The sequence below is a fragment of the Papaver somniferum genome, chromosome 7 (assembly GCF_003573695.1).
Source record: "Papaver somniferum cultivar HN1 chromosome 7, ASM357369v1, whole genome shotgun sequence".
Taxonomy (NCBI): domain Eukaryota; kingdom Viridiplantae; phylum Streptophyta; class Magnoliopsida; order Ranunculales; family Papaveraceae; genus Papaver; species Papaver somniferum.
The window spans coordinates 207775520-207795826 of NC_039364.1; the positions used below are offsets into that span (position 1 = coordinate 207775520).

A 20307-nucleotide genomic window follows, 5' to 3' on the forward strand; every position below is an offset into this window, starting at 1 on the left:
GAAGATGTAATGAATAATAATGAGGATCTAAACCTAGTTGATACCAGATGATAGGATCCTGATACTAATCACACAAGATCCTAATACTCACTCAAACCATAATAATCATTTGATCCGTTGATTGGAGATCAACCACCATAATAAGCAGTGCTTACTTAAATTTGTTTCGTTAATTTTCTTGGATTATTCAAACCCTAAAACAAACTATATATTTATAATAATCAATACTTGTGTTGCAAGGAAATAACCCTAAACTAATTATTAAAAGCACCCGTAATTCTATTTGGTGTCAGTGTCCCAACAATTTATTTCTCTATGCATCTCGCTACGCAGAATATGCACCTTTTAAACTTGGAAAACCTTAATTTTACAGGATTTGATTCACGCCATTTTCAAGCTTGTATGGAACAGAAAATCTATAGGTATTCTTAGTTTCTCCATAATCTCTTTAACGTGCATTCACATATTTTTCGTGTTTATTTTTGTTAATTTTACTTCATTTGCAGAGCGTGAGAGAAATGAAGGCACTGACAATCTAGATAGCGAGGTAAGATTTTGATTAAACTTTCTAATAATTTTTGTGCCCTAGATTTTAATTAATTTTGAGAATGCAATTTTGTTTGAGAAAATTCAATTGGATATCAAGAATCAGGTTATGCTTGCATCATGTCTTTTACTAGTTTCAGTTCTTTGTCCTTGAAGATCCCTTTTCTCACAAGTCGAGATTCAAGAGTTGCTATTTGATGCTCAGAAATTGAGATTTTGATTTAGTTTTTGTGTATTAACTGTTCTTAAAGATCAGAGACTATGTATGTCAGACCTGTTATTTGTGTAACTTTCATGTTTCACCAATGCCTTACGACGTGTGAACTCTGCTAAACTTATGAATGTGTCATGAGCGTGATAAATCATACTAGTATATGATATCTCTTCCTTACATGGAAACCTAATATTTTTAGGGTTGTTTACGGTGCTCTTATCCATCACTATAAGTTTATTGCTTTATGATTGTTTATGCTCTGGTTAATTCTTCAACTACTACACTACAGGTTGGAGCTGGAACCTCAAAAAAGAATCGGTCAACTACAGGTACCGTCACCTTTATTCTAGAGTTTCTTTTTCTGATGTTGTTATAGATAGTCATGGGAAGATAAGCAATGCCTCAGTGATTAGATGTTTCTGGATGCAGTTTTACTCGTTTCCTTCTTTCTTTTATGTGGCAAGCGATAGAGTTAACACCATTATTTGGTTTAGGCGTTGTTAAGACTTAAAGAATCGCTCTTTCTAATTTAGTACAATATGCTCAGAGCAACTGATATGGATGGATAATACTAGCGTATATCTGGTTTTACAGAGACATACAAAATCACAGGGTAATGAGTAATTCTCATTGTGCTAGGGCTGAAAGAGAATTTAAGTCCTCTAGTTGTTTTGCTAGTAAAATTTGTTTAAGTTCAAGGAACAGTTAAACATTCATTCCTGACATACAATTTCTCCATAAGACTTTTAAGTTCACATCTTGGTCTGCAAAATGCACATATAATTTCTATCATCTCATAAGGCACAAGGTTCGCCATGTAACCAACATAAATGCAAACCTGGTGATTAATCCTTGTGGAAAGGCATATCCATTTTATAGCACATTTGTTATCTCTGCTCCAGCATTTGTGCAAAGTCCTTTTCGTAGTTGCCTGATTTGTTAAATTTAATAGGTCACCCATAATTCTATTGATGTATTTTAATGTCGCAGCTAATGCGAATGCTCTAAAGATGAGCTCTGAGCTTCTTCGGCTCTTCGTTGCAGGTACTCTTACCTGATCTCCTATGTATTTAGCTTCAAATTTTGTTCAGTTTTCTCAAGCCTTTTTCTTGTTGATGTAGAAGCCGTGCAGCGTGCTGCTACAATTTCTGATGCTGAAGGTGCTAGTAAAATAGAAGCAACTCACTTGGAGAGGATACTCCCACAACTACTTCTGGATTTTTGAGGTACTTCGGAATTCTTTCTCTCACATCCCCCTCTGAACAGTAAAATCCTTGTCTAGATGGTATGCGATGCTTATTACTGCCTTGATATCTCCCCCATATAGTTTTCAAACTCAAGTTTCTTGTGCAATGTTCTCACCCAAGGGGAAAAAATTATGAAGGACTTGCTATAAAATGTAAGAACATATATATAACCAGCGAGTACTAACGACTTCGTGATTTAATTTACCATGAAAAAGATCATAATATCTTCTGCAATTACATATAGTTGGAGTTATTTTGTCTAGTTGGAAACAAAAATATACTCGTAACAACAAGACTCTTCTTACATACAGACTTAAGGAACTGCTGACATACTCAAGACTCTTCTTATTGACGCCTAATAGTAAGGCTTGGATTATAATGAATACAAACAGGGTAACATCAGATATTTCACCCACCATCTTACCTCTGTGTTTAATGCTTGATCTGAGTCAACATGCATCTGACATCTTTACTGTTGGGTCTCACCTTAGGATCCTCCTGAGTGCAGAAGCAAGCAATTTTTAGGACGAGAAGCATTTGCTCCTCGTATCCATTTCCCATAAGTTTAGGATCAATTGCTCTACCAGGGTCATCTGAGGCCATAACATTTCTTAGCCATTTCACCTGGCTCATCTCTTCCGTGTCTTGGAAGAATTCATCTGAGGGCAATTTCCCCATCACTAACACTGCCAACAGCACACCGAAACTGTATATATCACACTTGTCCGTGAACTTCAACGTCTGGTGGTACTCTGGTGCAATATAACCAACTGTTCCTGCCACATTAGATGTTGTGACATGGGTATTGTCATTTGGCATAGCCTTCGCAAGCCCAAAATCAGCAATTCGGGCCTCTAGATCATCATCAAGTAGGACATTTGCAGGTTTCAGATCCCTATGAATGATGCGAGGACTATGTTGATGGTGTAAATACTCAAGGCCTGCTGCAACCCCAATAGCAATTTTATGCCGCAACAACCAATCCATTTCCCTAGTGCCCTCTGTTGCCTGCTTTAATGCATCTTGTAAGCTTCCGTTCTTCATGTATTCGTAAATAAGATAATGACAATCAGGCCGACTCACGTGGGCCAGTAAAGAAAGGAGATTCCGGTGCCTAATCTGACCCACTGTCTGTATTTCGGAACGTACTTGCCTCATCTTCTTACTCAAGTTTTTGCTCTCTCCTCCAGTTATATCAGTTACTTCAATCTGGGGCTGATTTATTTTCTTAATTGCAATCATCTTCCCGCCGCTTCCAGGTAATTCAGATCTATAAACTTCTCCACAGCCACCTCGACCTATCATCTCTAACGATGCTAAACCGTCTTCTTTCTCCAGAAAAGCTAGATCTTCAGCTTTTTTGATCATTTGACTGAAGATTGTTGGGCCTGATGTTTCCTTCTCTCTCCCTTTAATACACACTATAAGAATCTTAAATAACACAGAGAAGAAGAGACCTGATAGCACTCCAACAATTGTACCAAGAATGAACCCGATAGTCCAAGCCTTCACATTTCTTTTGTGTTTTTTGTGTTTATGGCTCGAAGGTGAAGGAGCCGCAGAAGAGTTGTTGCTGGAATTGCTGCCTTTACTGGCTGCAGGTGGAACAGCTTTCTCTGCAAATATATAACGTTTTGGAAGGACATTTTTGGTTCTCAACTCACTAGGTAGATAATCTATATTCTTAGGTGTTTTCTTTTGTGGAATTTGGAGATAATTATTTCCAGAAAGACTAAGAAATTGAATATTATACACTGAAGCTGGAACTTTTCCAGTAAATAAATTATCCGAAACAGACAGTTTTTCGAGGTTAGGCAAAAATTTCAAGAAGTTTAAATCACCTGTAAACTCATTGTCAGATAGATCAAGTATTCGGAGACTTACTAGAAATGAAAACTCAGATGGAACATCACCGGAAAATCGATTGTTCTTGAGGTTTAAAACTTCTAAATTCCGGCAATGACCAATTTCACTAGGAATTTGGTCAACGAGTTGATTGTTAGGAAGAGAAAGTTCTTTGAGCTCAGAGAATTGTTTGATTACGGCAGATAAGGTTCCATTGAGCCATTCCGAAGCAAGACTGATTCGACTGACTCGGAATATCTCTGAATTTCCAGAGAAAGTTATTCTCTCACAGTATATTCCAGGTGAGTTGCAAGGATTTTCTCGCAACTGATCCTTGAAACCCAAGCTTTTTTTGAAAATTACGACAGCATCGGAATCTGAAGGGTCCAGATTTAATCTGGCATGAATTAGGATAGCTAGGGAGAGAATAATGAAAAGAGAAAATTGAAATTTTGCCGGGAAAGTAGCCATTTGTGTCGGAATTCGATTTTCTGATTTGGATTTTGGAAGTATAAGTTTAGGGCCTCCTGGCGGCTGGCCACTTGTGATGAGTTCAGCACTTTCTGAATCGTCCTTATATTTAGAAATAAATTTTCCGCGTGGACCAAATAGGCAAGAGGGGTGATAATTACCAAGAAGTAGATGTTTGACGTCAATAGCTCAAGTTACTAATTTATCCTTGTATTATCAAACAAAAAAGAAAAAAAAAAGAAAGAAAATGTAAAGAACAGGTTTTAAGAATCTGCATTTAAATTTTGCATTTTATATTTGTTTGGAAAATAATTGCAAATTTTTATTCGTTTGGAAAATAATTGCAGAATTTGAACGAAGGGCACTGCTCAAATTTTATTGGATTGTTTATTAAAAGTAAATAAATCATTTTGATGAATCGAACATGCTCTTCCCTTAACATCAGGATTGCTTACTAACAATATGAAATATGGAACATTTTTAATTGACAAAAAAGTTACTAGTTTAGTCGATTTAACTTTTGGGAAGTTCTGCCGGAAAAAAGTCGGCAAACATCTGTAGTCTGTTATCACTAATGGCTAATACTCATCCAGAAATAGTTCACGTTTCCAAGGTTTATTTATTACTAATTAATTGTTGAAGCTAGAAAACGAAGGCGGCCAAAAGTATACTGTTGACTTGGACTTTTTATTAGAAGAGGGTAGTTTCGTCAAAACCTGAATGAAGTGGGCCCCATGACTCAATTATTTTCCGGGTGAGTAATTAATGGTGCAAAGACAAAGACCAAAGACCTTCTTAATTCCAAGTCTATTAAGTCAAAGTCCACCATTCGTGTAAAAACCGTTAGATCAATATATTTGGACCAGAGATCACGTTAGGTTGATAAGTTGAAATCAACGTCTCATAGGTAAGATCCTTTAATAGCTTATCTACTTTTCTGAAGAATCCTTCTTGGAAATTCTTGATTGTAAACTTGGCCCTAGTCATCACAATCTTAACATACCAATCCTCAGTTTTGGTCCAATCTGAGCACCTGTTACCTGTAGTCAAGAATCTCAATATGTAAGTAGAGGAAAATGAAGTGGTCATCTATAGTCAGGCTCAAGTCAGCAAGGACAACCATCCTAGTAACAAGTTTTTTTTTTTTGATAAATAGTAACAAGATACTCCTAGTAGTATTTTACCCATCCTAGTAGTATTTTAAGCCAAATAGTCTTTTTTTTTTCTTTTTTTTTTTGTCTTACTAGCATTTCACGTTCTCAAAAAGCTTGGACATAACTTGGGAATATTATTGAGCTTTTATATATGGGGTACAAAATTATTAGTACAATGTTTGAAAATTGGGTAAAATCTCCTTGCTGTTTTGCCTGTTTTACTTATTATTGCATCTATTTGTTGGGTTTAATTATTTTAGTTGTCACAACATTGATATAAAGTGTACAACTCCATGGGACGACCACATTCTGTACAGGAAAGTTCATGTGTTTTCCCAGGTGTCATCCCTGGAATTACTAAGCATGAGCAATGCTCATGACTAGGGTACGTGTCTAAAGCTCTAGCTATTGCTTGAGCGAACCCATGTTGTTCAACATTTGTCTTCCATTCATTAAATTTCGCTAGTACTTCTAGCATTTTACTTCCATGAGCTTTCACTATTTCTCCTGATCCTTTTATTAAAATGGCCCATCCATCACCACTTCCATCGAATGTAAGCATTGTTGTAATTTCGCGCATCATAGGATCATTATCAATGGAACGAGTGTGTTGTAGCTTAGAATACCACATGCTTTCTAACCTGTCCCAGAAAAACCTGATGGACATGGGATCTTGCCAACAGTGACTTAGTCTCTCCTTCATGATAATGTCTATAATATTCTTCACTTGTTCCTTCGGGTTGCTCTTTCCTACATAGAGCATTTCTAGGTTTGTTTTGGATTCCTGCACTACGCGTTGCATGGTTGTAGCGAATATTCTGACCCAGTTGATATCTTCACCTCCATACAAGCAAACAAACTTGTCTTCCCTTATCTGTAACAAGACAGTCAAAATATTTTTCTTTTGTTATCTCACCATAAACTTTAATTTTGCCCTTCAACAGTTCATAATTCAATAGAGTTAACTTACCCAATCTAGCACGGTAGGATCAATCCCATTCACAATGAACTCGATTGTCCATTTCTCTGAGTCCCACAAGTCCGCTTCTCTGATGTTAGTAAAAGGGAAGGCTGTGATTCCCCAAATCCACATCATGTGGATGGCGTTTTGACAAGTAACTTTCCCTTGTTGATCCAATACCACTATTATCGGTTTCTTTTTTTTAAAGTGCCACTGCTCCTTAATGAACTGGATTGCTGCCGGATCAAGAAATGAAGGGTGGTACAAGGAGTACCAGGGCATTGAAGACCTAACCCGATCGAACTCGTGTTGCATAGTATCAGTCCATCCCATGCTTTGGGTTGTATCATGGACCGGGAGCCAGATCATTTCATAAGGTCTCTCGGACTTTCCTAGATGGACATCATTGTATATTTGTTCGAGAATTATGAGCTCTGCATGACATATCTGCTGGTCTGATATCAATAACATCACTGTCTTTCTTCTTAGTACTTCAACTCCTACCTGTTCATCTTGGTGAGTGTCAATCGGTTACTGAATTGAGAAGCCCAGAGCAACAAAGTGACATAGTGAGAGAGATAGAGTACCCTTATCTTGGAGGATCCATCAATCAAAGGTAGGGCATCCTTGGTGCAAAGTAATGCCTTGAGAATCTTCGTGTTGTAAGCTTGGGTTGTTCGAAAGAGTTCGACGAGATTTTCATGCACTTGTTTGTGTTTTTTATGTTCTGCACCGTTGCAATGAATTTACATTGATTCTTTCAACACAATTTTGTTTATTCAATACAAGGAGTTGTAAGGCAGACTGAAGGTAGCTGGATTACACATATATACAGTTTACTGACCTATTTCTTGGCGGCAACTGTTGATTTCATGGCTAAGATTTCCATGTATTCTGTCAATTTTGTGATCCCACGACGGTAGTGAAAATTCCCAGGGCTCCATCATTCTGTTAACATGGTCATATTTAAGTGAATGACAACTAAATAATGGTAATTGATTATATAATTATTTATGAACATACTGGTCAGAGACTATCAGGAGGCCGTTGAACTGAGAAATGCAAGCCATTATGCATTGAATGGTCCAATAAACAGCAGGTTGAATCAGTAAGGTGGCCCTCGACAAGGATGAAGAGTCATCATCCGTGATATATCCAGCAGGTAGCTCGAAAAACTCCACTATTGTTTCTGTTATGCTTAGAATCGACTGAATTAGCTTACTTATGGCGTTTATCAACTCTGTTTCCGATGATTTTTTGGTATTCGTACTACTACTACTAATGTTTTGCTCATTATGATGAAGAACCGATAAGCCAATGGGTAGCTGCTTAAGAACTGATATCGACCTAGCATGGGGTTAACCGTATTAAGTTGAGAGGTGAGCAAACAATCACCATAATTCACGGCGAATGCTGCTAGTACCATCACCAACTTTACTTCCCATGAATACCTAGACACTGTTATGAATATTCTCTTAGCCACCTCTTGTTCTTCCCATGGATCTCCGCTCTCAGTGTAGCACAATATCTGCATCACATCATTGTTATCATTATCACACACATATAATATACTCACTTTAACAAAGAATATCAATTAAGTGACTATTATTTCTGTAAGACCTCGGTTCTGATTCGTAGGATATCGTGTGCCAATAATTTGAGTAATTGAGGATTGTTGTTCATGCCCCGAAGAAGATCAAATTCTGGTTGCTCCTCCTATGCATAGAAACCACAGTGAGAGGCATGAGTTAGTGTACATATATATCTTTAGTTGATTTCCTGGTTTATAAATGCAGAGACTTTGGTGCAGAATTTAGTACCAGATCACTAGGTGAGATTGCATATTTTAAGATATCTTTGACGATACATAAGAGTGATCTAACATTGATTGTAATATTTTCTGGAGGATCTGTGGCGATGATATCAGTCATCACCCCAACTCTAGGAAGAGAATCATGGGGTTGTTCTCTATCCATCATCTCAGTGTTCCCCATTGTCATTGTTGTAGCTTCTTGTTTTGCTGTTGCACCCAAAGAAAGTTTTTAGAAGGAGGTTTTTGATGGTGTTAAGATTAATGTGGTTGGTGGCAACTTAAATATAAAAACATATAAGGTTAGGAATCTAGGGAAATGAAATTTGTGCTTTACTTGAGAGAATTCCTACTTCCTTTATAGTCACTTGCCTGGCTTTGCACTCATGTGTTGTAAACCTTAATGCAGAATCAGTTCCTACCTAATGTCGCAAGTTATCTTTTGGATATCGAAAGCAAGATGTTTATACTTTTTCTAGAGACCACAACATCTGAAATGAAATGAGGATAGATTTTTTTGTCAAATTTATGTTTTCAGAAAGTGAGTAAATCTTCATGCACAATTCACATAAAGAAGTGTTACTAGATGACAGAGATTTGTAATTTTGTGGTGCCTGATTCCGTGTAGGTTACAGGGGACTGTTACAATCCCCACACATATGGAATATCATATCCTAGCTAACTAAGAGTGTGTTTGTTTTCTCCTGACTCATCTGAATCTGACTCATCTGGATCTGACTGAAATCACCCGATTCATCTGGATCTGACTCAAAAATATGAGTCAGTGGTTTGTTTCCATGAGTCAGGGGTATTTTATTACCTGACTCAAACGGGTCCGTGTCAGGGGTTAGGTCTGACTCAGATCGCGAGTCATATCTGACTCAAAATAAAAAACAAACGGTCTGACATCTGACTCAGGCCGAGTCAGATCCAGATCTCGAGTTAGCAAAAAACAAACACACTCTAAGTTGGTAATTTCCGCTATCATTGCGTGAATACAACATGTTTGAACCCCTAACTCGATGCGAGTCAGATGTCAGATTGTTTGTTTTTATTATGAGTCATATCGACTTGCTACCTGACTCAGAACTAACCCCCGACTCGGACCCATTTGAATCGGATAACAAAATGTCACGGACTCATGGGACCAAGCCACTGACTCGCATAATTTTAAGTCAGATGAGTCAAATCTGACTCAAACAACAAACATATTTGGTCAGATCCAGATGAGTCAGGTGATTTTAGTCAGATCTAAGTGAAGTCAGATCCAGAAAAACAAAAAACAAACATGAAGTCTGATTCAACTCCAGTTATAATTTGGGATACATCTGACAAACGAATCAAGACTTTTATCTCTCCTGCCCGAAGATTTAGGGACCCCACATCTAAAATGAGGTTAGATATTTGAGTCAAATTTATGTTTTCAGCATGCGAGTACATCTTCATGCACAATTCACGTAAAGGAGTGTTACTAGATGACCAGATTTGTAATTTTGCCGTCTAGGTTACGGGGGCTGTTATGGTCTTTGGTAATTCCCACTTGCATGACTGCATCTGATTCAGCTCCAGTTATGATTTACCATACTCATCTCTTACAAACGGATCAAGACTAATCTCTCCTGCCCGAAGATTTATGAGTTCAACCTGAACTGCAAGTAGCTAGGAAAGTAGGATGATGATTCTAGGGCAAGTTCCCTTTTCTTTTTTTTTTTTGCTTTAACAAACCAAATTTAGGCTGATAGAAACTTGCACCATGTTTTTTTACTTCTGAATATTGTCAAAAGTTTTCATGAAAATGTTCTTAAATTTTCCATTTTGAATGTGGTGAATATTCTTTCTTGCCCCGAAAAGTAAGCGACAGAATAAGGGAAGTTTTGAAACAATGTCCACCTTTAATTTTGCAAGTACTTTCCTAGCTTTTACCTCTGTTGTTCTTTTGCTCTGTTCTCTTAGGAAGAATAGTTTTTTCCGAAGAAGAAACATTTGTCACGGTGAACCATGAGATTTAAGAAAATGCTGAAAATAACCCTACCTTTTTAGTTTTGACTTTGTAGTTATTGTATCAAGAGAGTTAATAGTAATTAGAAGTAGCCATTATATATTATCTTAGGAGATTATTACAAACACATGCGAAATTAAATCCAAGCAAAGGAGAGAAGAATCCCCTTGCCATCATAAGAAGCTACAACAGAAGCATAGCAAAATAACTTTAAGTAGTGGTAAGAAGTAAAAAACAACAACCTTGTTTTCCTACTTAGACAAACCCGATAAACAATAACAAAATATTATTATATTTATTATATATCAATACATTTATAATCCCTTCATACTTTGAGCTTAATCGGTGCAGCAACGGTACATGATGTACTTCTCCATGGGGCGACCACATTCAGCACAAACCAGCATTTCGGGGATGCTTCCGCTGGTCCCTGGCAGTATGAGGCGGTTGCAGTGATGTGGAGTGTGAAGCTGATGCAAGTGATCAGTAAGTGCAGGTACGAATCCTTTAGGTTCAACGTGTTCCTTCCATGCATCATACTCTGTTAAGGCTGTCAAAATCGTTTCTCCTTTAGCTTTCGCCATGTCAAGACCCGATCCCCTGCTGATCACAGCCCACCCTTGATCACTTCCATCAAAACTCAACATTGTCATGATCTCTTGCATTATCGTGTCATTTTCCACAGTCCTGCCGTGTTGCATCTTGGAGTACCACATACTCTCTAGCCTGACCCAGAAGAACCAGATTGATGTGAGATCTTGCCAACAATGGCTAAGTTTCTCCGTGGTTATGGCGGCAATGTTCTTCCTCACCCGTTCTTTAGGATTACTCTTTCCCACATACACTAGTTCTAAGGGAATTCGTGCTGCCTGTGCCACATTTCTTGCTGTGGTAGTGAATTTTCTGATCCACTCTATGTCTTCACCTCCATACAAGCAAATGAATCTCCCTTCACTAATCTGTTTTAGAGAGACAAAGCATATGCAAAATGTGACATAGAAATTAGGGAAGGGCATGTGGAAGGAATGCATTACTATACAGTAAACTAAACAGTACATACCCAGTTTAGAATCAAGGGATCAATGCCATCGACTAAGAGTTCAAGCCTCCAAGATTCTTCCTTCCATAAAGCTTCCTCCCTCATGCTTGTGAAAGGGAAAGCAAGGCTTCCCCATATCCACATCATGTGGAGTGCATTAGGGCTAACAACCCTTCCTTGTGGGTCCAACACCACAAGGATGGGTTTCTTTTGGAAGCGCCATACTTCCTTGATATACTTAATGACTGCTGGGTCCAGCAAAGAAGGATGGTGAACTGTATACCATGGCATCAACATCTGCAAGTTCTCAAATTGCTTTTCCTTGGGTTCAGTCCATGGCAACGTCCTATCTACGATAGGAAGCCACACTACCTCATATTGACTCTCAGTCCTAGTTGGCTGGTGCCTAGATTCTCTGTACATTTGTTCCAGAATTGAGAGCTCCTCTTGGGATATTTGGAGGTCTGTTATCAGCAGCAACACGTTTTTCCTTCTCAACACATCAAGGTGAACCTGTTTCATGACATTTACATACATGCAAACATTGTTAATAAATAGGGCAAGGTGCAGGTTGGTTAGGGTTTTAAAATATGAACACAAGGCATATAAAGGAAACCAGTGAAGATAAAGGAAATGGTGGGTGAGAGTAAAACCCTTTTCTTGGTGGAACCTTCAACCAATGGTGGCTGATCGTCGTGTGCATAAATTAATGCTCTTAGGATCTTCATGTTGTCAATATGGATTGTTTCAAAAAGGCGTACAAGCATTTGATAAGCTTCAATGTGTCTTTTGCCATCTGCATTCACCAAACAAATTACTAAACGCTGTTGTGGAATGTATTGAGGAGTTTTAGCTGGTTTTCCTTAAATCATGATAGAGTCCGAAGCGAATCCATAGTGAAAAACATAAAAAACCAGGTTCGTATTACTCTAGGTTCCGGATTGAATCTGTAGCATCTATCTACATTAGTTTCTACACCTATGTGTTGATGGCATATAGACAGTTAATGCTTGGTGAGGTGACCACGAATGTTGTTAACTTATGAGCCAACGGAATCTATAGAGGAGAACAGCAAAAACCAGGTTCATGTTACTCTAGGTTCTATGGGGTTCAGGATTGGAGTCTGTAGCATCAATCTATATAATATCATTAAATCATCATAGAGTCCCAGGGAATCCATAGTGAAAAACAGCAAAAACCAGGTTCATATTGCTCTAGGTTCTATGGGTTTCGAGATTGGAATCTGTAGCATCAATCTATATGTTGTACACACCTATGTGTTGATGGCATACAGACAGTTGCTTGGTGAGGTGACCATGAATGTTGTTAACTTTATGAGCCAAGCTTGAAAGTTCCCAAGCTTCAGTAGTTGATGTTATGTACCTGAAAGTGAATAGATCTTGTTCAAGCAGATAGTAAAGATCCAGAGCTGAAATAAGCTAGACAATAGATTATCCAAATCTACTATATGGAGAAAAAGAGGAGAAAATAACATACTCGTGACCCAGGCCAATGAGACCAATCATTTGGGATGAGCATGCTACGACACTTCTAATTGTCCAATAGGCAGCAGTCGGGATATGAGCTAGGGCCATTGACATGGCTGGTGTGTCGGCTGTAATGTACTGAGCTGGAAGGTCCTTGAACTCAACAATGCAGTTTGTCACATCCAGCATAGCCTTGGTCAAATGTTTGAGGGCTTCAAATCGAGGTCTAAACATCTCACTGTGCTCCAATATGTCAGGTAGCTGTTTAAGGAGAGCAACCGACTTGGCGAGGTTGTTGGTAGTGTAAAGCTGGGCAACGAGCCAAAACTCGCCATAGTTGACAGCAAATGCTGCTAGAGCAATCACTACCTTTGCATCCCATGAATAACTCGACAGCGTATTAAACAATGCAAGAGTAGTCGTGTGAGCATCTCCTCCTCCCGAACATTTGCAGGATATCTATAATAGTATATTTTTTTCATAAAACTTTTATACATAGAACATTCAAATTAAGATCAAGAGAAGAGGAAGTAAGTTCTTTGCGCACCTCGCATGAGATCTTATGAATTGTATAGGATAATGCTTCAAGCATGCCAATAAAATCCACATGGTGAGTCCTGTCATCCAGGGCATCCATATGCGCTTGCGTAGTATCCTGCAGAAAATCGCACAAATCCATTATAATCAAACCCAGCGCCACGGTATTGTTGTTAATCATAACTGAAGCCATGCTTGTATCAGAGATAGAGATGGAGAAGGAGAGTACGTGTTCATGAGCAAGAACACCATCAAGAGAAGGAGTGGCACGATGAAGGATGTCTTCAACTATATGAAGTAAAGGTTTGACATTAACTTCACGACCATCAGGTGCATGAGTACCCTGAATTTGTCTCATCATTACATTATCATCAGACGATGAGAACAGATGACGGTCACCTCTCAGTAAGGAATTGTTTTGTTGAACAGGTACCAGTTCATTATGTCTATTATTCAGTAAATGGGAATTTGTATTCTGTTGAGCAGTAACAGGCAGAGGATGCTGCCCTGGGTGCTGTCCCCCATGCTGTACCGGATGCTGCACCGGAAGCTGAACTGGATGCTGCACCGGGTGCTGCACTGTTGAATTCATCAGTGTTGGTTGTTGCAGTGGCATTGTTTGTACTGTCTGCACAGTTTGAGGTGATCTTAACAATGTTGGTGCCACTGCAGGTTGTGCACCTTGTTGTGTCGCTACATTTTTCATCCCTCCTGACATTATTAAGTAGCACACAAGATGAAAAAATAAACTAAAGGAGCTCTAGAGAGAGAGAGAGAGAGAGAGAAAACAAAGGCTTTGTATTCTGTGTGGTGTTTTACTTCTTGTATTCTCAATTAGTTTTTATAGTAACTGAAAAGTAAGCATATTAAACACATGGAATAAAGCCAATTGGAACATCTGCCTTGTTTCCTACTTTGTCTTAGTTCCCTACCTTAGTTTTAGAAAATACTTCGTTTGCAATCTTGATTTTTTTTTTTTGAGATTTGTGTTTTTATCAAGCCTAATATATGTGCACCAATCATCTAGCCATTTTTACTGCTAAAAGTGAAGTATTTACTGTAACAATGTTCAATTATATATATTTTTGATCGATAAATTAGTGCTGATAAGTGATGAGTTTCAGTTCCAGGTCTTTGTTATCATCACTCAAAGACTTTACCACTGTACTACAGTGACATCGGCAGGTTCCAACCATGTTGAGTTTTATGGTTGAGCTATCCTCTATGATATTAGTGTATAAAATGTGTGGGTAAGTAAGAATCTATATAGTTAACTCTGCTTTTACTACATTTGCTCTAAATGAATGACTAATTCAAGTATTGTTTAATCTAGGAGATCTGCTGGGATATTCGTTCTACTTTTCTAAGTTTCTTTGAAATTTCTGTAACAGATTTTTGAAATGGTAAGTTGATGATGCTGACTGAAACCCGAGACAAGAGAATTGCTTCCTTACTTGATACCATAGTTTTCTTACTATTATTGTCTGTCCCTTGAAAAGAAAATAAAGTTAAAGGAAAAATAAATCTGATTCTTTGCTTTAATAGCTGTATTAGATTCTGTGAAATGCCCTTTACCAAAGCCATTCCTAGGGGATAAAATGTAGGCCCAAGTTAGGTCCTTTTATTCTTTCCTTCGGCACGTAAAGAACTTACAAAATATTACCCAGGCCATTACTTAGATCTATCAGATAAACATTAACTAGACGAATCCTTAGTAAATTGAACTAAGTCGTGTTTCTTGGACCGAGCAATGGATGGAGGTGACTCCAGCATAAATGAGGGATAGTATGTGAAATGCCTGTGATGGATTGGTCTGAAAGCTCGGTTAGAGACTTAGAGAAGTGTTTTAAAATGATGTTGTGTTCAGTACTCTTTTATCTATTGCCTAGGAAAAAGAGATAGCAGAATAAAGTAGGACTTCATGGGACCTTGAAGACAAAAGGCAAAGCTGAATGAATGCCAAAGTTCTCTTACGAAGCCTTTTTTTAGTATATAACTCTTTTATACATGTGATTCTCATTAAAAACTGGTATTAACTGTTAAGCAATTGCTTGGATTTAGTTGGACGTCAATGAGTATATGTAGATGTGACTAATAAATCCCAACTCATACTGCACGTAATGTTCTGTTTCTACAGAAGTTACCCAGGTGCTAGGGTAGCCTACCTTTGCTTTGTCATTTGCCGTGGACTGTATATTGATATAATCTGTCTACAAACTGGCGACATTGGATAGTCACAAATTGGTTTCTTGGTATAGTTTTGGATGAATTGGTGTGAAGTTAGTAGGGGCCTTGGACATCGGTGTAACAGTTTTGATGACTCCTTAGGATTTGCTCGATAAGTAAAATCAAATGTGATATATTTTCTCAAAGTTGGCGACATTTTTCATTTTTGCAGATTGGTTGACCGGAAGAATGGGCGATGGCAATTTTCAAAGGTAAAATGTTAACTTTCACCCCACTCATTCTAACTGCTCAACTTTTTCATCAAGTTTATAGAAAAATGGTAGTCTTTCATATACAATAACTCTTGGCCCATAAAGTGATCATGCTAAAAAAGAAGTTATGATATCTAACTATAAAGTGTGTTTTTGTGTAGCATGTTTGATCAAACATGTTTTACAAAATTGTGACATTACCTTGTATTCAGTCAATCCTGCTTCTTAAAAGTTCAGGTAAGAGTAAATTGCTTAACCTAACTCTTTCCCAACATAGAAATTCTATTATACCCATTGTGGTTATCCATAAGAAGTCCTATCATCATTTTGACTACGTATTTCTTTTGGAATAATAATGGAGTATAAGTAGTGATTGATTGCCGTTGAAAAGAATGAGTTCATAACCCATGGATTAAGTACACTGAAGAAATGGGGTATCACTAGTTTCAGTTGCTGTTTGTAAAACATGAAGAGCTCGAGATTTTAGAAAAATTAGAAACAAAACATTAATAACAACTCTGTGATTGATGTGTTCAGCTTGAAAATCGAGCAGCATATGCATCATATTTGCCATGTGTTTTTATTCTACTGCATTGCATTGATACACAGAAAACATTTTCATTGGACGTTTACATTCTTCACACAACACTATTCCTTCCTCTTTTTGATTGCCTTGTATAAACTCACTAACATTACAAATATAACAAGGTTCCAAGGATGCCATAGGAGGCTCAAGTGCACGTCTTATGGCTGCCATGAAACCGACCTTCTCTATGTTTTCACCCCACACTTGAAAAAGCCTCAGGCACTCCATGAGTTTTCTTCCCTGTAGTTGCAGTATATCTTTTGAGAACCTTTCTCCAAACAAGGCCCAACTCTTCTCACAGTCGTCAAAATTTACCAAAGACCCTACATTTTTAAGAATGTGTTCGGCTTTTGTTGCCTTCTTCCCTAGCTTGATTTCTGATCTTTTGATATTCTCCATCCGAAGCCAAAAGAAATGCATCTTCGGGTAAGCAAGGTAACTGCTTAGTTTTTCTTGAGTTATGGTGGATATGATGTTGCTTACATGTTGATCATCGTTTAACCTCCTCTTACCCACATAGATAAGATCAAGCTGCAGACCTGTTTTAGTCATTTCTTTTATCCTAGTAGAAAGTTCTCTGATCCAATTTATGTCGCTGCTTCCAAAGAGACAGATTCTTCCTTCTTCTACCTGACATCATTTTGATGTAATTGCATACAAATCCAAACTGTTTGAGTTTATTTAAGTTGGTAAAACATGCATGAACGCGAGTACAAACTTTCATACCGGACAGCTAGGGGGAATATATTTTCGTGAACTCTCTGGGATTTATTGCTACAGTGTACAATAGTCTTCAAAATTTTGTTTAGGAAAATTGTAGTTGCTGTGGATAGACTTAAAAAGCTAGGTGCCATGAAGGTCTATGAAATAACTTAAAAAATGCTGCAAACTCTATATAGCACTGTAGATGCACCATGTTATTGACGATTAACACAACATCACGTTAGGTGTATACTATATACTTTAAGTTTAGAGTACTACCTGCTTGGATAAGAGGGGATCGATTTCGTCAGCTATAAGCTGTCCAAACCAGTTTACTTCCTCCCACAGCTTTTCCTCTCTTGAAGCTGTGAAAGGGTAAGCTGAGGGACCCCATATATGTACCATATGTATGGCATTCAAGTTGGCCAGCCTTCCATTTTGGTCGACTACTACCATCACTGGTTCCCCTACAAAGCCAGACACGTGTTTGAGGTAATTTACAACTGCTGAGTTAACTCGTGAGGGCTGGCGTATCGAGTACCATGGTAAAATGTCAGATAAATGTTTGAAAACTTTATTTTCCTCGTCAGTCCATGTAATGGAAGATGGAATGGGCACCCATACAATTTCATATCTTCTCATTGTTCTGTCATCGCGAGGAAAATTACTGCATGTCTGCTGCACAAGATAAAGTAATTCCTCTAGAGGTAATATCTCTGGCTTTGAGATCAAGAGCACCACCACCTTGTTTAGTAAGTCAGGAACCCCAATCTGTAGATAACAATAATGTTGGGATGATACGAGTTAAAGTCATAATTGAAGCATTGCACATAACATACAGTGCAGACTGTAGACTAAAATCAGGAAGGATCATCTCTTCTAATTTTAATTAGGATATGTTTGAAAGCAAACCTTTTCTTGTGAACAACAATCCTTTAGTGGCTTGTCATCCTTCAGAGAGAACAGTGTACTGAGTACCTTTTGGTTATCTAAGTGAGTCTCTTTCTCAAAGAGGTCCAACAGCTTCCTGTGCAGCTTATTCTCTAATTAATGTAGGAAGATTAGAGAAAGATCATAGGGGTGTTTGTATTATTATCACATTTATGCATAACTAAGTTTAAATTTTCGTCCAAAAAAAACTTGAGGAAAAGTAATGAGACAGTACCAACCTATCTGCAGGTGGCATTTGTCAACCTGTTTCCGCAATTTACGACATATGCGGGTCACCTTGTAAACAAGGCTTGACAGCTCCCATGTAGCACTAGTGGTGTTTGAATCCAGCTTCCTGAATTTTAACAAACATTATAAGAGATCATTCTAAGGTAATTAATTTTCTGAACTATATTATAGAATATCTATTTATAGATGCATCTTGAAGGTAATGAATGAAGGGAAAGAACATGCACTTGCTGATCATTTATCGCAATCAAGTCTGTGATTAGAGAAGAGCATGTCAAGGTACTCCTAAGCACCCAATAGGTTGCTGCATAAATCTGAGATTTTGTATCAGATATTTCCTTGTGGTCGAGCTTTATTTGTTGCGTTGACAGGGTTTCAAACTCGATGATACACTTGGTTACATCCACCATGGCTGTAACTAGCGAACTCAAGGCCTTGAATCGGGGCTTGAACATTTCCAAGTTTGTAGGGAATTGCTTAAGCATTGCAATTGAGACAGCGAGTGGATTCATCGGGTACAGCTGTATAAGGAGGCAAAATTCACCATAGCTTGTTGCGAACGCTGAGAGTGCTACAACCATTTTTGCGTCCCAGGTAAAGTTCCTTAGCAGCTCGAATAACGACATTGTCCTTGCATGCAAATCTTCTTGTCCAGAGCATTCACATAATATCTGATTTATACGGTGATGTTTTTATGAGCTCAATCATTTATCATTAACGAAGTGAAACTTTTTGCTTAGGTTCACTTACGTACAAACGAAATTGAAAATCAGAAAATGACTGTTGTAAGTGTAAAATTATACTTTGACATCGTCAAGTAGCTGTACCTCACACGAGACATTGTGAATTGTTTTCCAAAGATCTTTGTGTGTTCCAGCAACCCTGTTGCTGCTTCCCAATAGCGTCTCAGCTAGTGTTTGTGAAACCTACAATTTTCTTAGAGTTAATTGACAGTGTCCTGAAATTGAAGTACCCACGTAAATAAATATGAGATATCTTTTTTTTTTTTTTTTTTTGCATTTCAATTGAAATGGTGTTATAGAAAGATTGAAAACATGGATGACATCGTGGATAGTATACTACATACAGGACATGAAGCTGTTGTAGCATAGCACATGACATTCTCTATCATTTGAAGCAACATCCTAGAGTCGACACAACGGCCATCCGGATCATGAGTTAGAAGGATCTTCCTGATGATCAAGGTATCTTCTTTTTCGACTCCGAGCAGCATTTCCTAGCTAAGAAGTCAGTAATGTGGCAGCAGTATGAATGTTTGATTTGTATGCCGATTACAGAGACATCTGAACTTGGGTTATAGTTGGTAGTGTTTATAGTGATTGTGTTTCCATAATTATGTGACTTATCTACTAAAAAACAAGAATAAAGTCAGAAATCATATGTGCTCAGTACAGTATCAAATATAAAGATATTATATATATTTTTTTTTTGAAGCATATAAATGTTTTGTTCTCCTCTCCTTTTGGATTTTTTCAACTCATTTTCTTTCATTTGTAAAATGTAATTGGTGTTAAATCTTTAGTGTATCAATATTTCTTCATGGGATGTCTGCTCAGTGGTCTGGTAAAGGAGAGGAAATGAATGGGCTTTAACGACCATGCACAATTCACAGAGAGATCAGTGTATTCTGTTACCATACTCTTATTCCTACTAGACTGACATTTTTTGTTGTATTACTAATAAAAATTAAAAAGATAAGCGAAAAAGAAAAAGGTCTGAGCATCTTTTTTGCAAGCAAGAAGATTTTGTGGGGAAACCACAAAATACAACTAATAACATTTCTTTATACCTTGCGTAACTAGATGGATTTGTGCTGGTTCTTGTGGACAAGCGACAACTCCTATGATAAAGACCGTAGAGAGAAAAGGTATGTGGATTTAGAGTGCTTCTAAACAGACCGTCCAAAAGGACGCTCTAAAAACCGCATACACACATCTCCATAGGACCGGGCTGAGATTTAGAATTTTCGGAAAAGAAAATTGTGTTCCTTGGTCCTTGGACCATTCTCATCACCAATCTCCATAGGACCGGGCTGAGATTAGACTTTGTTGTCGGATGGCGGGTTGGATGC

General features: G+C 37.9%; 4 protein-coding genes and 1 pseudogene across 4 annotated transcripts; 1 reads left to right on the plus strand and 4 right to left on the minus strand.

Moving 5' to 3' along the window:
• Positions 1 to 349: 349 nt before the first annotated feature.
• On the plus strand, positions 350 to 2246 carry LOC113295863 (protein MHF2 homolog; the record flags this gene model as incomplete). The annotated part of the gene is made up of 5 exons (XM_026544193.1): positions 350 to 422; positions 507 to 547; positions 1050 to 1089; positions 1751 to 1804; positions 1882 to 2246. Coding segments are annotated over 5 exons (312 nt in total), but the record flags the coding sequence as incomplete, so codon positions are not given.
• On the minus strand, positions 2173 to 4415 carry LOC113299458 (leucine-rich repeat receptor-like serine/threonine/tyrosine-protein kinase SOBIR1). The gene has a single exon (XM_026548474.1). The coding sequence runs from the start codon at positions 4321 to 4323 to the stop codon at positions 2440 to 2442; it is 1884 nt and encodes a 627-aa protein (XP_026404259.1). The 5' UTR covers positions 4324 to 4415; the 3' UTR covers positions 2173 to 2439.
• Positions 4416 to 5593: 1178 nt separating this feature from the next.
• On the minus strand, positions 5594 to 8481 carry LOC113299460 (annotated as a pseudogene).
• A 1843-nt stretch (positions 8482 to 10324) lies between these two features.
• Positions 10325 to 14116, minus strand: LOC113299461 (protein SIEVE ELEMENT OCCLUSION B-like). The gene is made up of 7 exons (XM_026548475.1): positions 13540 to 14116; positions 13321 to 13428; positions 12784 to 13232; positions 12560 to 12669; positions 11940 to 12082; positions 11308 to 11799; positions 10325 to 11206 (listed from the first exon to the last, which is right to left on the minus strand). Exons 1-7 carry the CDS (start codon positions 14026 to 14028, stop codon positions 10586 to 10588), a joined length of 2412 nt encoding a protein of 803 aa, XP_026404260.1. The 5' UTR covers positions 14029 to 14116; the 3' UTR covers positions 10325 to 10585.
• A 2170-nt stretch (positions 14117 to 16286) lies between these two features.
• Positions 16287 to 18578, minus strand: LOC113299462 (protein SIEVE ELEMENT OCCLUSION C-like). Its single transcript, XM_026548476.1, has 5 exons — positions 18443 to 18578; positions 18206 to 18321; positions 17949 to 18079; positions 17316 to 17807; positions 16287 to 16964 (listed from the first exon to the last, which is right to left on the minus strand). Exons 1-5 carry the CDS (start codon positions 18451 to 18453, stop codon positions 16329 to 16331), a joined length of 1386 nt encoding a protein of 461 aa, XP_026404261.1. The 5' UTR covers positions 18454 to 18578; the 3' UTR covers positions 16287 to 16328.
• Between the last annotated feature and the right edge of the window lie 1729 nt (positions 18579 to 20307).

Coding starts and splice junctions, on each gene's coding strand:
- LOC113299458 (XM_026548474.1), bottom strand. CDS start 4,323: ATGGCTACTTTCCCGGCAAAATTTCAATTTTCTCTTTTCATTATTCTC.
- LOC113299461 (XM_026548475.1), bottom strand. CDS start 14,028: ATGTCAGGAGGGATGAAAAATGTAGCGACACAACAAGGTGCACAACCT. Junction 13,429..13,539: donor GTGTTCTTGCTCATGAACAC/GTACTCTCCTTC, acceptor GATTTTCTGCAG/GATACTACGCAAGCGCATAT. Junction 12,083..12,559: donor TGTATGCCATCAACACATAG/GTGTGTACAACA, acceptor TGGTGAATGCAG/ATGGCAAAAGACACATTGAA.
- LOC113299462 (XM_026548476.1), bottom strand. Junction 18,080..18,205: donor CAAATGCCACCTGCAGATAG/GTTGGTACTGTC, acceptor TACATTAATTAG/AGAATAAGCTGCACAGGAAG. Junction 17,808..17,948: donor ATTGTTGTTCACAAGAAAAG/GTTTGCTTTCAA, acceptor TGTTATCTACAG/ATTGGGGTTCCTGACTTACT.